We start from the raw sequence: 15,539 nt of genomic DNA on the forward strand, positions 1-15,539 counted from the left end.
TCAGTCCAGACTCTGGCCAAGTTTCTCTAAATTTGTCCTCGGTGCTTATTTAACAACAAATTGTGTTGGTAATTCTGTATTTCCTTAATAGCTAATAGAACATCTGTTCATTCATACCTTTTGATTTTTTTACTATCCTAACTTAAATAATTGGAAGATGTAATAAGAAACGGACATTGAAATTTGCATAAGGAAATTGAGTGCTGCTGACTATGCTGAAGGTTTATTGTCTTTCTTTCATGTCATGAATGATAGGCTTGGATGTTTTCAGTGCACAAGATCTCTGCGATGCATGCAGTACTCTAGTTGTGACCAAGCCTAGTTACAGCCCAGAAAAATATTTTTAAAAGGTAGACTTCTGTATCTAATGTAATAAGGAAAAATGTCCATGTGTATTTTAAAATAACAAGGTAGAGAACTACTCCATTTAGTAGTAGCCTAATTGACTGTAATATATCTGGTGGTCAGAATCATTTTATAATTCCAAAATCACTAATCTTTCTGGGATTGGTTGGTTTTGCCACACAGATTATCTGTTTGACTCCATTTCGTGCATCCAGTTAGGTGAAATTCAGTTAATGTAATTGTGTGCTCTTGGGTATATGATTTATGACTGTACCCAAAATATGCAATGGGTGCTGTTTATCAGATATCTGATTTTCTTGCTAGCTTTAAAAACAATGACAACTCAGGTGTCAAAATGAAGTGGAACTAATGACCTTAAAACAAATGGGTTGGGAAACTTACTGCCAACTTTTTCAGATAAATTTAGTGCCACAATTGCACCTTCTTATATTTCTGTACTTGTTCTTATGTTAAAATAAAATGTATTAAAGCTGACATTCTTGTTTTTAATTTTTCTGGGGGAAAAAATGGCAGCAGCTCACTTGGATGGGAATGGTAAGTGTTAGAAATTTCTGCCTGAGTAGCTGAAGGCTTTGGGAGTGTTGAAATAAACATGATCTGTCAATCCTTTGTATATCAATCTGTTTCAGTATTTTCCAGGTCACTGATAAAGTAACAGGCTGTATATAAGATAGAATTTACCCATGCTAGTGGATTTGTGTAGTTTTGAAGAGGGACTCTAAAGCATAGCTGTACTCACACTGAAATAACTTTGTAAACATAAGGCTCAGATGAAGAGAACAATTTTAGTATTTCTTAACAGTTTTTCATGTATATAATTTACATCTATTTAACAGGTGTAACATCTATAACAAATATAGGAATGAAAATAACACTGTTATATCTGTATAAGGAGGGCTTCTCAACTTCCTTATTTATTATAGGTAGCATTCTTTGACTGTTGCTCTAGTCCATTTTGATTCCTTCTATAAGCATTTGTGATGGGGCCACATCCCCTGTTGTATAGAGTTATTCCTTGGCTCTGGAAGCAAGGACAGTACTAATAAAGAGAGATGCTTGCTGTTTTGGATTACATAAATTTTTTATTTTACTTCCAGAATGGAATTCAGGAATTGGGTCTGCCAGTGATTCTCTTAAGAATACAGGGAGTCCTCGGACTTGCAGCTCAATTCTGAGGAACGAATTGTGTCATAAGTTGAAATGTTGTAAGTCAAAACTGCTTTTCCCATAGGAATCAATGGTATGAAGGGGGGATTGGTTCCTGAACCAAGGCTTGATACACTGTTTTCACCACAATAACCCAGATTTTTCACCACAATAACCCAGTCATCTATAATTCATCTACATGAATTATAGATGACTAATGTTGTAACATGAATGTATTTACTGTACACTGTATTTTGTAAACAGCATTCAAATAAACATGTAAACTCTCATATGCTGCTCAGAATTCCAGCAACACAGGCTCAGAAAGCCAGGGAGAAGGGGACACATGCCGAGTCTCAGCCAATCACTGTTCAAGCTTTCTGATTGGCTCCCAGGCCCGGGCTCGGAGCCAGTCAAAAACAAGCGGCAACAAGCTACCTTGCTGCCTCAAAGCCAATCAGAAGCAACCCCTTCCAGATCCATACCAGTATAATGCAACCAGGAAGTTGATTGCAGGTGAGCTTCATGCAAATCAAGCATCGTAGGGGTGAAAAGGGCGGTCAATTGGAAAGTGCCGTAACTGGCGTCAGATGTAAGTGGCATCCGATGCAAGTCCGAGGACTCCCTGTTTTTGATTGTGTCATAAGAATCAGAAAACCAATAGGTTGAAGTATTCATGGCTCCATCTTGTACGCTCTCGTTCTGCAAGGTAAATACAGAAAACAATTATCAGGTATATCATTTTTTCATAATAGCCTGTCTTCAAAACTGTGTGTAGGACAGGGAACCTGATCACATTGTAAATGCTTGCAGGAGGGATCAAAGTGTGGATGGATCAACAGGCTGGAACATGTTGCCTATGATAAGTCTTCCACTGAGCAGTAATGTGATTTTTATTTTTTTACTGTTTAAAAGTCTTCTTCAGCTGAGTCTTATCTCTTATAAGAGTTTGTATTCGTGAGTATAACTACGTTTTGTTACTACTGAAGTTTCATTGGTCTATTTCAAATTTGAGATTAATGATTTTTTCCCCTTAAATAGGATTCTGACCTTCGCAGTGCCCTTCTGTTGGAGCAGGCTGCACATTGCTTTATAAACATGAAAAGTCCTATGGTTAGAAAGTTTGCCTTTCATATGATATTGGCTGGCCATAGGTACAGCAAAGCAGGACAGGTAAGTGTATTTCATATTCTGAAAAAATACGGACTGTAGGTTGTAGTTGATTTGAACTGTGTTAAAAGCAGCAAGTTCCATGTCATGCTTCTGCGTAAAAATAACCTGTGACTTTGAGGTCCACTGTGGGTATTATTCTGTATCAGAAAAATGATACATTTATCTCATTGCCCTTCTTGACTGCCAGATTAATTCATCCTGCCTTGAACAGAGTGGTCTCTTAAATCCGTGTCTAAAATGATGTTGCTCATTACCCTGAATGAAATTTAAATAGTAATCCTCATTTCTGTAGTGCTTTCCACCTGACCTTCAAATGCTTCTTAAACAATGAATTAGACTCTTCCTATTTCACAGATGGAGAAACTGAATCACAGAGGTTAAAGTGATTTACTACATCATAGCAGTTAATAAAAGAGCTAGGAATGGAATCCGGTTACCCTGACTATGGCCTGTGTTTTAACCACTAGATCAGGGATCAGCAACCTTTGGCATGCAGCTCGTCAGGGAAATCCACTGACAGGCCGGGATGGTTTCTTTACCTGCAGGGTCCGCGGGTTCGGCTGATCGCAGCTCCCTCTGGCCGCGGTTCGCTGCGGGCCAAGGGATGCGTGCCAAAGTTTGTCAATCCCTGCACTAGATAATACTTCCTCTTTTAAATCTGTTGAACTAATTGGCAATTAGTTAAATTCACAAATGCAATTTTATACCATTTGCACTTTAACATGCATTTTTTCAATTCCAGCTTCTTGTGTTAATTTATATTGTGATTGTATTTACCTTAAGCTTAGGTTAATATAATAAATTTGACTTCTTAAAGTAGAAACATTATTGTGGAAAGCCCAATTCTGCAACTGGCTCTGTACAGATGGATACATGTGGAGCCTCATTGAAGTCCAACGGGGCTTGATAGTGGTAGGGCCATCTTAAATGGGGAAGGAAAAGTTTGTCTCAATACAATATTAAGAGCAGCAGCTGTTTCTGCACTTGGTATATGTATGTATAAATAGTTACAAAATGTAACTGTTTTCCCTCTTTGCATATCTTCAGCTGAAGCAGGACCAAAAACAAGTTAAAGATATGAAGGAAAGCAGTCTTGACTACCGTCCACCTTTGTAATATAAAACTGTGTGTTTGAAATATCTTTCATTGTGGGTTTGAGCGACTCTCAGAATCTTTCTCTCATAGCCGGGTTCTCTTCCTATTGTAGGTTTTCCCCTCTCTTGTGTTGATTAGAGATAGGATCAGACTTTTCCCACAATAGTGGTTTTTTTGTTTTTTTTCTTTTAAAAATCTCAGTAGTTCTACCACTTGGAATGCTCTTTATGCGACCTCCTGTATGACACCCCCCCCTTTTTTTTTCTTTCTGAGCTTAATGAAACCCACAGCTTTTCTATTTCTCTAATCAGTGTGACTCCAGCTTGCTTGGACTTTATAGTTTCAAGGATCTGACTCTCTCCAATAGAGGTTTGCTGCTCCACACCTAATGGCAGATTGATACATAAGCTTCTGCAGAGAGAACAGATAGGCCCTCCAGCTGCACAGTATACCAACCACTACAGTACTAGCATCCTGTTGTCCGTTTTGTTAGGATTGCTCCATATACCAGTACAATTTTCCCTCCCTAAATATCTTAAAAAATCAGCCTTGTTATTTCAGTCTGAACTATCATAGTTAAAATGGCAGGTAAATGGGGTTATTACTGTCATTTTTTTCATGACTTTATGCAATCATACTTGTTTGTTTTGTTAATATTATCTATAGTTCTTAGTTTTTCGTGCACCAGCTCTAAGTTTACTTTAATTAAATCAACATTTTAAAGATGCCAACTTGAAAAATCACATTTTGTTTGAGGATAGCTATAACTGAAAGCTAATGGAAAAGTACTTCCCACCACCCTCCCCCCCCACTTTATTCACTTTACATACTTAACACTGTGTATAACCAGTGCAGCATTTTGGTTGCTGTTCAGTTGCTCTTTCGGTGTCATGTACTAGCAATTTGGGTAGGGGGTGCTCTTTGACCTTGTCTCATACTCTCCCTGGCAGGGGAAAAACCTTTGTAAACTTCAATAGGGGAGTAGAAAAACCCCTTAAAAATAATCAGTTCCTGGGCAAACTATTTAAAGATGTGCTATCAAACTTGATTTATTTTAAACTGATTAGTATTACAAAGTTAAATTGACCTTGTCTCTTGAACAGATTTTGGAATAAGCTTAATATATTGGTTGATTCGCGCCCAGTTTGTTCTCTGTACAATAGCATCACCCTCTTTTGGGACTTCTGTTATGGAAAGCTAGGATTAAATTTGTGACTGGGTCTTCATAGGAGCCCCTCCAGCAGTGGTTGTTATCTAAAGAGTTGCCAATTTTCTAAATTGGTAGAGCTGCTGGAAGGCCATTGGGCTTCTTGCTGTGGGGATTGTGTTCACCTTTTTATTGCTAGGGATCAGTTCCCACAGTTCCACTGGAAGAAGGTGGTAAAATTTGGGAGTCAATCTAGCTCAGCACATAGTTGTTTAGCTTTTTTCAAAGGGTGTGTAGTGGCTGTATTTTTCTGTTGGTCTCTAGATGGAGCTGCAGGTCTAAATTTGTGCTTTGACATGTATTGGTATTTCAAGTTTTTTTTTACATTTTTATATATTCAAGTATGTATGCTTTATTTTTGGCTGATGGCTGTATGTGCTGTCAGAGCTAAGGAAACTGCATCATTTGGACTTCCATGTCATTTACAATTGCCAGCAAAATATACTTATTGTAATTAACTTTACAGGAAGCTGTGTCAGATACTTGGTCTGCAAATAAAAGCACAAATTAATCAGAACTCTCCATATCTGTGTAGCAAATGTAATAAAACTGTCATTTCTCTAAGATCAGAATTTATACAAAATAGTGAAGGACAACTAAACCAATTAAATTTGGAGTGACCATTTCATTAATGTTGTAGTGGCTGCAGTGACATTCACATTTAATTTTGCAGTAGCCTTACTTCTGCTCTCTCGCTGGCATAAATCTGAAGTCACTCCACTGAACTGAAAGCAAGTGTGGGATAAGAATCAGGCCCCTGGTGTTAATGGTAGTGTCCTGTTTTTTGTAGTGGCCTCCTGAGAAACTCTGAGCCTAATGGAAGTATCACAACTTTTGTGTCTGTAAAGTAAAACATTAAAAAAGTTTTTAATTTTTAATTCCTATTTGTGGTACTGGCCTATTAGGTGAAAAGCTAGGTGTAACAAGGTGTTGATACGGCCAAGAAGTGGCCGGAAATTGATGATCACTACTTTAAAGATGTGTTCATGATTTTAAGATCATTAAAGACACTAATCAGTTGTGTTTTTTGTTATCTACTCTGAATCTTAATTGGCAGTTGAATCAATCCTAAAGAATAGGTCCCTAGTATTGTGGGATTTCCTGACTTTGATGTGGGATCATGCAGAAGCTGGAAGTCTGCTGTATGGTGACCGAAATTAATGGCTTACAATACCAATGTTTCACGGTTTTTTCATTGTCACTTTTTAGTTAACATAAGATATCCCAGAATTATGCCTTGGGGAGAATTTCAGAAAGGTTGGTTAGCTTATTGGAGTGCTGAATTCTACCAATAGCCTTGTTATTACAATTTAGTTTACCTCAGTTTGTTTTAGTTTTGCAGTTCATCATTAAGGCTCATTAATCTTTCTTTCGCATCCCAGTGTATCTAGGTGTGTAACTTAGGACACTTGAAAAATTTTCTTGCATACAGAGAGGAATTCCAGTGGGAAAGCTTGGGAGACCTGGGTTGAATTCCTGCTCTGCCGTAGACTTCCTTTGTGACTGTGGGCAAGTTACTGGGAACTTGTCTACACTAGAAAATAATATTACTGGTATAACTAGGTCTGTTAGTGGTGTGAAGAAAAACACACAGCTGGCAAAAGCTGTAATGTAGATGCAGTTATACCAGCAAAAAAAAAGTCCTTTGGTCATTCTAACTTATTTGGTTTGGTATATAAGCTGTGTCTCCAGTAGGAGGTTTGCCAGCATAGCTTTACCAGGTGTATATCTATACTGGCAAATCCTTTTTAAGTTCAGACAAGGCCTTATGCCCTCTGAGCCTCCATTTCCTACCTGTAAAATGGAGATAATACATCACAGGGATATTGAGAGGATAAATACATTAGTTGTGAGGCACTTCTGGACATAAGAGAGAGGAGAGACGTTTACTTGACCTTTAGGCATACGTACAACTCCTAGAGTATGTGTTTCAGTATTTTAGTACTTTTGAGTGCATGCATGCTTCAAGTTAGTAGCCATTACTGAATATTTTAAAATTTACTGCAGTAGAATGTAGATTTAATAGTGAGTACTGCTGTGCTAATTTAGATGGAAAAGGCCAGAGGCATTACTATAAACCAGTCATTGTCCAACATTAAATGTTGTTAAACGAGGTCCAGGGTTTGTTACACAGAGACCTCAGTCTGCTTAGTACCATGGCAAACACATAATTAAAAATCTTTTAAATATTTTATTAAAGATATAGTAAAGAAGGAAAATCAGTTCAAGCATTTGAAATATAAAGTATTAAATAAGGCTTTCATTTTAGCATCCCTTGTTCTCTTTCCTTTTCGCTGGACAGGGTTTTTAAAGGAAAACACCCCCTTGTGTAACAGTCTCTTAGATGCTACTAAGGCTGGCAATAACTGTCCTTTTGGTGGGGGGGAGGTTAATTGAGATGAGTTGCTGTTGAAGTCCTTTAATCCAACGAGGTGTCGGGGATTCAGCTGGGGCTGGTGAAGTCATCTGGCTCCCTCTCTCTGGCCTGGTCTAGTCAGGACGCTTCTCAGAATCAGGATGATGGAAGTCTGGGGTCCCAGGAAATAGTGGGGATGGCAGCCATCATGGTGACGTTTGCTCCAGTAGCCTCCATCTGTTCTCTGTTTTTGGTCTTTTGAGAGTTCTTCTCCTCTTTGCCCGCCTCCCCCTTGGATTATATCAACATGACCTTTCTAGTTTAGACTAATCCAATTTCTCTGTCTGGTTTTCTTGCATCTTTTCCCATTCACATTTGTTGTTATAGATTATTGTGACGTTATGAATTTACACTCACTTTTTACAGTTAAACTCACAACTAGGGTAAATTTGTAGGCCCAGTTGTCACAACAGTACTGTGTTATAGCAACAGTCTTTACATTGACCTTTGGGTTAATGCTGACTGGATATTGTGTTTTACCTCCTTGCTTGCATTGCTCTCCTACCTTCAATAACAATTAAAAAAAAATTGACTAAAATCTTCATTGATGTAAATGATTTCTCTATTTGACTGTCTGCTAACATTAAAATTAAATTGGTTCAATAACACAGTAATATTTGAGGAACAGTTTCAATTTCATTTTCTTGCAGAAGAAACATGCCTTGCGTTGTTATTGTCAAGCCATGCAAGTTTACAAAGGGAAAGGTTGGTCTCTTGCAGAGGATCATATTAACTTCACTATTGGTCGTCAGTCTTTTACTCTTCGTCAACTTGATAATGCTGTGTCTGCCTTCAGGCATATTTTGATCAATGACAGCAAACAACCTGCTGCTCAACAAGGGACCTTCCTCAGAGAATACCTTTATGTTTACAAGGTAAGATGAACATATTTTATTCGTAAAGATTAGCTTAAAATTCTGTTATCTAATAATCATCTTACATAAAAACAGAATTCAGTGACTTTTAGCACTTACAATATCTTTTTGATTCTTATATCATTCTTCAGTTTCCAAGGTGAATTTTACTATGTATTTGAAGAATTAAAATACTATATTTACTTCCACTGCACTGATCATATGCATATTATAGCAGGGGTTCTCAAACATTTTTTGTTCTGAGGTCTTCCCAACATTCAGCAAAAAATCCACAGGCCATCTGTGCCACAACAACTGCTTTTCTGTATACAAAAGCCAGGGCCGGCGTAGGGTAATTGCCTGGGGTCACAAAGCTACATTGCTCAGGCTTCGGCTTCAGCCCCAAGTGGCGCGGCTTCTGCTTTCTGCCCTGGGCCCCAGGGAGTCTAATTCTGGCCCTGCTTGCAGGACCCCCTGAGACCTGCTTGCAGCCCCCTGGGGGGCACTGGACTCCTGGTTGAGAACCACTGTATCATAGAGCAGATTATTTGTGTGTTCCACAGATTACCCATTTGAAGATTAAATAAGGTCAGAAATCAGATGGTTCTGTTTCAGTGCCAGTCCCCATAGTAATCAGGTTCTTCAAAGGAGCCTGGATAACACAGGGGTAACTGTTAGTAAATCACTGTGAGATTCTTTGCCTGAAGGGTGCCACAGTAATACCATGCTTTGTATTTATGGTAACTGATGCACAAAGATACAAAATCCCAGGCCTTTCCCCCCCTTTTTCTGTCTGAAGTTCCTTGCACTCCCAGTTTAGTTTAGATGTTCACCTGGTAGTAGACATCTATGTGACAAATTGTTATTCCATTGACCTATAGATCATGGTTATAATGTGGCCTAGGTCGATGTTGAGAAATTGAGGAATTTTTTTTGTAATTTATAAACTCTTTAGCTTTCTTTACGGGTCATTCCGTTAAGGCCTAAAAGAAAGGATATGTGTGGAACTCTCAAATTACCTTTATACTCCAGGTAACCACTGTTTTTCTGCTGCTTTTGTCACCTCTGCTTTCATAGATACCTTTTGAATGCAATGTTGAGTTTGCTGTCACTGGTACAAGTCACATTTTGATGTTTAAAAAAATATCTTCAGTAACCACCAGGGTGGATTTGATTTAAATCAATTTGATTTAATCATGTTTTAAATTACTAGTCAGGAAGACTCAATTTAATTAATGGATTTCTACATAAAAGTGCATTCTTGTTGGTTATAACCTTAATACATATCCTTCACAACTTAGAGATAGAGTAGGTTTCATTTTTAAGGTGATTTATTCTGAAAACTTTTCAGATTAGTTTTACAGCTATATCAGAAAATGACTGACTGTTTGGTTATTTCATTTACCAAAGGTAATTGAAGCAGATATTTATGAAGTCATTGGGAGGTGAACTACCTCAAATTCAACAGGTTAATCATTAATATTTGGAGGATTTTCTTGCTATGCTGTATTAGGAGGAGAACATCACCAGACGGACATTTAAATAGTTTTATTTAACTAAAACAGTGTTATGTATTCTGGATTTTTTTCTTCAACAACAAACATAATATTTTAACAAAACAAGCATATGAATTTTTGAATTTAGTTAAACGTTCAAGTTTTTTAAAATCAGGTTTGTTTTTGTTTAACTAAAATAGTTAAAAGAATTTAAAAAAACCAACAAAAATTAAATTGGCTGTCAACCAGGTCAACATGAGAAGTGGAAATATTGGCTTCTGCAGCTAACTCAGTCGTCCTCACCTTCATTTTCTTGTTTGTTCATAATCTGGAAAAGGAAAAACAAGCTTTCCTGCTTTTCAGATCCCAAATGATTTCTCAATTTGAAATGAATTAGTCCAAAGGAAGAAAATATTCTTTCTACACTGGCAGAAGAAGCTACTGCTGTTAAAAGTGAGATTATCACTTCAACAGCCTCTGAATCCAAGTGCTTAAGTGACTTCCACCAGTTCTCTGGTGTGACTTTCTTTAGAACATCATCAGCAAACATATTTCTTGAATGGTTCACCCTTAGCTCTGAAGTTTATTATAGTTGGCGTTATGGAGGGATGATTGCTGGATGTCCATGTCATAGCCAACTCCTCTTCTTCAGCAGTTAAGGTTTGACCCTGGTACCAAGTACTGAGAATATCTGCAAGAAAATGAGCTGAAGATAGGGCTTGTCCCATTTGTTTTTTTAATGCTTGTAATTTAACTCTGTCATTGCAGACGTCTCTCTTTAAGATCTCACTTGGTTCCTTCCAAATTTCAACAGCATCAGCAATAAAACAGCTATTTTCCTGCATTTTGTTCAAGGCTACAGAAATAGGCTTCAGGGTACTCAGCATGTGTTCAACACTTCTCTTAAGCCCAATGTTGAGAACTTTGGCTATGACAGTGCCATCTATTTTTTCACACTCATCAGATTAGGCCAGTTCTTGATACAGTTCTCAAAACGGTTCACGACCGAGTTCCATCGCACGTCTTGTGGGAGCGTTAGCTTGGTTCCTCCCACTTTTTTCAGAGCAGCTGCTCTGTGGTTGTTACGGAAGTATTTTGCAATTTCAACATTAGCCTTTATTTCTGGAACACTGAAGTCTTTGGTTAGGAGGTGCATCAAATGAGCACTGCAACCGTACGTTATTAGCTTGGGACTCTCTTCACTGTCTTCTAAATTTCTTCTCATCTTGGATACATTTGCAGCATTGTCTGGGACCAAGCTCATACTAGACATTTGAATTTTTTTCGCAGTTTGTTACAGCTTTTACTGCTACTTCTTGGAAGTGTTCTGCTGAGTGTGCATTTCCTGATGTATCAGTTGTTTCTGTAAGGAACACATTCCCGTCTTCTGTTGTTACACAAGCATATAGAACAGGATCATTGTGGACATTGCTCCACCCATCAAGACTCAGTTAACAATTTTACCCTCTAGACCTTTTGCACACCACTCAATTTCTCTTTCATACACTTTATCCAGCAATTTGCCTGCGACAGCTGCTCTGTTGGGTGGACTGTATCCTGGTCTTAATGGCTGAACCATGTTAACGAAATGTGGGTTCTCAATCATACAGAAAGGAGAGTTTGTTTCATAAACAAATCTGGCAATTTTTTCATCAATTACATCTTTTTATAATCTGGTTCTTATCACAAATTTATCCATAGTTGTTTCTGGATGATGGAGATCTTTTTGCTAGAGGTGATATACTGTGGCTATGTGACATACATGATGTGACTGAAACCCTATCATTGGTAACTCTGAAACTATAGAAAATTATGGTGATCTTGAAAGTGGATAGTCTTTAGACTTCAGTATGTTGAGGATGGATTCTCCTAAACAAAATAAGTCAGTGCAGTTATTATTACCATACTGCTCATTTAGTATTATTACTCATTACATTCACTGACAATCAGTACTACTTTAAAGGTGAAATTGTAAAAGGAAGATCTGTCTAGTTTAACGATTTATTTTTTATCACAACTGCATCTAAAATGATAGTACCATAGAGTAACAACTATATTTTTTGCTCAAACATGAGAATTCAAGAATAGTCCAGAAGGAAGACAGGCAGTCCTTAAGAAAGAGGTATGAAATAAAAAAGTTTACCAGTCTGAAGAGCCTGTATGTTCAGACATGTTCCTTTCATTATCTTCAACGCAGCTTCCTTCTGAGAAGGAACACTTCTCATAATGTTGTTTCATTCAGGCAACCAGGCTTTGCATTTCTTTGTTGCACTGTTTGCATTTTGCACGCATGCCTGTCTTACCCACAGGTAGAGGAACTTCATTAAAATATTCCCAAACTGGGTCTCCTTTACGGACTGCTTCCATTACAGCTTTTCCCTTCTAGTGAGAGAATGGCATCTCAAATCAGTGAAGATCTCCAATCAATGAAGGCTACATTCAGAAAGACCTCAAGACTTCTGGAATATGCTGCTCAAACAGTTTCACTTTTGTTTCTATTGCCTGTCCCTCCCTTCTCACCTTTATCTCGAGACTTCTCCTTGTCCAGATCTATTCCGTACCTCCCAACAATCTTCTATTCATTGAACTTTTTGAAACTTTGCAGTTTTAGAGAGAGGTAAGGGACTGACTCTGTGTGTACACACATTTTCAGAGGGATAGTAGGGTTGAGGTCTGTTATTTCTCACCTCTGTATATTTATTTTAAAAACCTTTTTTGCTGTTTACAAGCATGTTATCTCTGGAGACACAAATCCACAGTTTGAGAACTGCAAAACTAAGCATCTCTGATATCTTCTAGACTGAGCACTGAGTTCCATTGGATAGAAAGAAAGATTAACCTAAATAATCTACACAGAAGCCCCTGGAACCCCATAAGATTGCGTCCCTAATCCATGAACTATTGGAACTCATTTACAAAACTTTTCTTAAACATTACATGAATTTGTCTCATACTATAAAATTAGAATTTATAATCCCTATTCCATGATGAGATATCTTTGAGCTATAATGTGTCTTAATTAAAACTATCTTTAGATTTTATCAGAAAAATCTGATTTTTTTTTAAATCATTTATTTTTATCCACCCTGGTAACCATTACATTTCATTGGCAACCTTACTTAACTCTTATTCCATCAAATTTTTAAAAAGTACCTGACATGTTATAAAAGTATTACCAATATGTACCCTTGGGTACTTCAGACATCTGTCAGAGAGGGTAGCGAATAGAGTTCATGGTAGTGAATGGGTTTTTATCCCCAAATCTACTTAGCATTGTTCACTTCTAATTCAGTGGCAATATGCTTAAAAGAATGCCCCAACTGCAGAAAATCAGCATGGATTAAATTAATGTATGCTTTAGGGCAGTTCCCAAACTAGGGGCGCTGTTTGTTCAGGGAAAGCCCCTGGCAGGCCGGGCCAGTTTGTTTACCTGTCGCGTCCACAGATTCGGCCAGTCGTAGCTCCCAGTGTCCGCGGTTCACCGCTCTCAGCCAATGGGAGCTACAGGAAGCGGTACGGGCCGGGGGACGTGCACCATTGGCCTGGAGTGGCAAACCACAACCACTGGGAGCTGTGATCGGCTGAACCTGCGGACGCTGTAGGTAAACAAACCATCCTGGCCCGCCAGGGGTTTTCCCTGAACAAGCGGCACCCCTAGTTTGGGAACCACTGCTTTAGGGGAATCTAGACTTGAATTTCCAGCCAGCAGTGGGTTAAAGTAATTATAGGATGGTGTATTGCATCTGCTTGATGATAGGGTGTACCTGACTCTGAAACATAGTACACCATATACTCCTGGGGGAATTCTGCGCTATTGAACATGTGCGGAATTCATGTCTGGCCACAGAATTTTTTTTTCCACTCAAAATACATTCTGGCCAAGAAGTGCTGCAGTTTCAGCCTTTCACCCACTAGAGGCTGTTGGGGTGCCAGAACAGCCAGCAGCGGGAATGCAGCTGGCTACAGGCTCTTCTGGTGCCACAGTGGCCTCTGGTGGCCAAAAGGCAGAACTGCAGCACTTCTTGGGCAGAATGTATTTTCTTTGGGGAAAAATAATATTGTGTGCAGTGGCACAGAATTCCCCCAGGAGTGGAAGTTCATTACAGCACCTTGCCTGTGGACAGACAGAGTGGGGCACACCGGTCTGCTGGGTGTTGGTGGGGGTGTGTGTGTGTCACAGACTTCAGTTTAGAATGGCTAGTGAGGGGGATAGGTTGGGGTGTGGGCTCAGAGCCAGAGGGGTGACAGCATTGAGCCAGGGGCTAAATGGGAGTAGTGGTGCAAGGCCACATGGGGGCGGGGGAGGAGGGCTGCAGGGATACATGAGGGTTGGGGGATAGGGGCAGATATGCCTGACTGAATGGGAGAGGCTTGGTGTCAGCCAGGATCTGCATGGGGGGGGCTCCTAACTCCCTAACAATCCCTGCTCACCCGTCCAAAAAAACCTCACCCTGTTCCGTACTTCTCCCCCACACATGCAACAACCACCAAGTTCACTCAAGGCTCCTTCCCTCTCCCTCAGCTCCTCTGTTACCCCTTACTCCCCCAAGCCTTTGCACTGCTTCTGACAGGTGCAGGAAACATGTTTCAGTATTGTAGTTTTCATATGCATGGTAAGAAACAAAAAAAAAAAATTGTCAAAAAAATCACCAGAATCTTTTTTTGTGTGTTTCTGTATTGTTACAGACCTACTTGCTGACAGGTATTTTGAAATAAATTACCAAAATTGAAACTGGCATGATTATATTGTGTTGTTTTAACAGATAAAATAAGCATAATTTTAAAATATGGTGCACAGAATTTTTAAATTTTTTGGTGCAGAATTCCCCCAGGAGTAAACATAGAATGAATGCAGAGTGCATGAAGTACCACTTTCTGCACACACATTAAATGTCAACTTGAAAAGCTTATTTTAAAAAAAAAGAACATATCAAATAGTTAGCAAATTGTATATGTAGACTTTAATATTAGAAGTAAACACTTCATTTCCTAAATATTTTAAAATTAGTATAATCTTTACCCAGAATCCTGAATTAATGAATGTTTTGCAACCGTTGACCTAAAATCCTCCAAAAAAGCACAGAGGAGAGAATCTGATATCCACATGTTTTGCTTATGATTGCTTTTGAATTTCCAGGTATATTATTGCAAATTCAAAATCTAGCAGTAAGCTTACAAATATTAAGTTCATATTTAACAGCTTTGCAGTTTCAAAATCATTAATATATCCGGAGACTTAATTAGGAATGGTTCCAATTTAACCTGGATTTGGGAAATGTAACATACATACATACACGGTTCTGTTTTTCCAAAACATCTCTGCACTCTTGCAACCTATTCTGAAGGGGCCTTCTTAGAGGGCTATTAGATACTTACTCTTGTCCCTACTACCTGTGCAGAGAAGATTAAATTCAGTGAGCTGGATCTTTGTGTCTTTGCATATGATTAGGATTTTGTAACTTGTATGTAACAAACTTTTCTTTGTTTAGTAGGAAAGATTAATTTGAGAAATAGTCTCTTAATTTAAAATATAAAAGAGGGAAGTACAATAGATTCTTTATTTTAATAAGCAATATTTGGGTATGTGAACTTACATCTCACAAATAGTCAGAGTACAGTATAAAGATTGGTTCTGTATTACTGGGTAATTTTAATGATACCCATGTACTTTGTTACTAAATATTGAAACAAAGAACAGAGCTTTATAACATAATGTTTATCACAAACCTGTTGACAAAGTTAAGGTTAGAGTGAACTAAAATGTTGACTCTTTTATTTACAAACCT

At 38.4% G+C, this 15,539-nt stretch overlaps 1 protein-coding gene across 12 annotated transcripts in view; it reads left to right on the plus strand.

The window, feature by feature from the left end:
* The window catches only part of TRAPPC8 (trafficking protein particle complex subunit 8), a 114,508-nt gene that overhangs the window by 49,191 nt on the left and 49,778 nt on the right, over positions 1–15,539 (plus strand). For 7 of the 12 annotated variants that reach the window (XM_048840535.2, XM_048840534.2, XM_048840543.2 and 4 more), the window contains 2 exons: positions 2,554–2,685; positions 8,054–8,278. In XM_048840535.2, the coding sequence (XP_048696492.1) occupies positions 2,554–2,685; positions 8,054–8,278 (357 nt within the window). Of the gene's footprint in view, positions 1–879; positions 901–2,553; positions 2,686–8,053; positions 8,279–15,539 lie in introns of all 12 variants that reach the window. The other 5 variants (XM_048840541.2, XM_048840532.2, XM_048840533.2 and 2 more) reach the window with 1 other exon arrangement.

The sequence above is a fragment of the Caretta caretta genome, chromosome 2, assembly GCF_965140235.1.
Source record: "Caretta caretta isolate rCarCar2 chromosome 2, rCarCar1.hap1, whole genome shotgun sequence".
Lineage (NCBI taxonomy): Eukaryota > Metazoa > Chordata > Testudines > Cheloniidae > Caretta > Caretta caretta.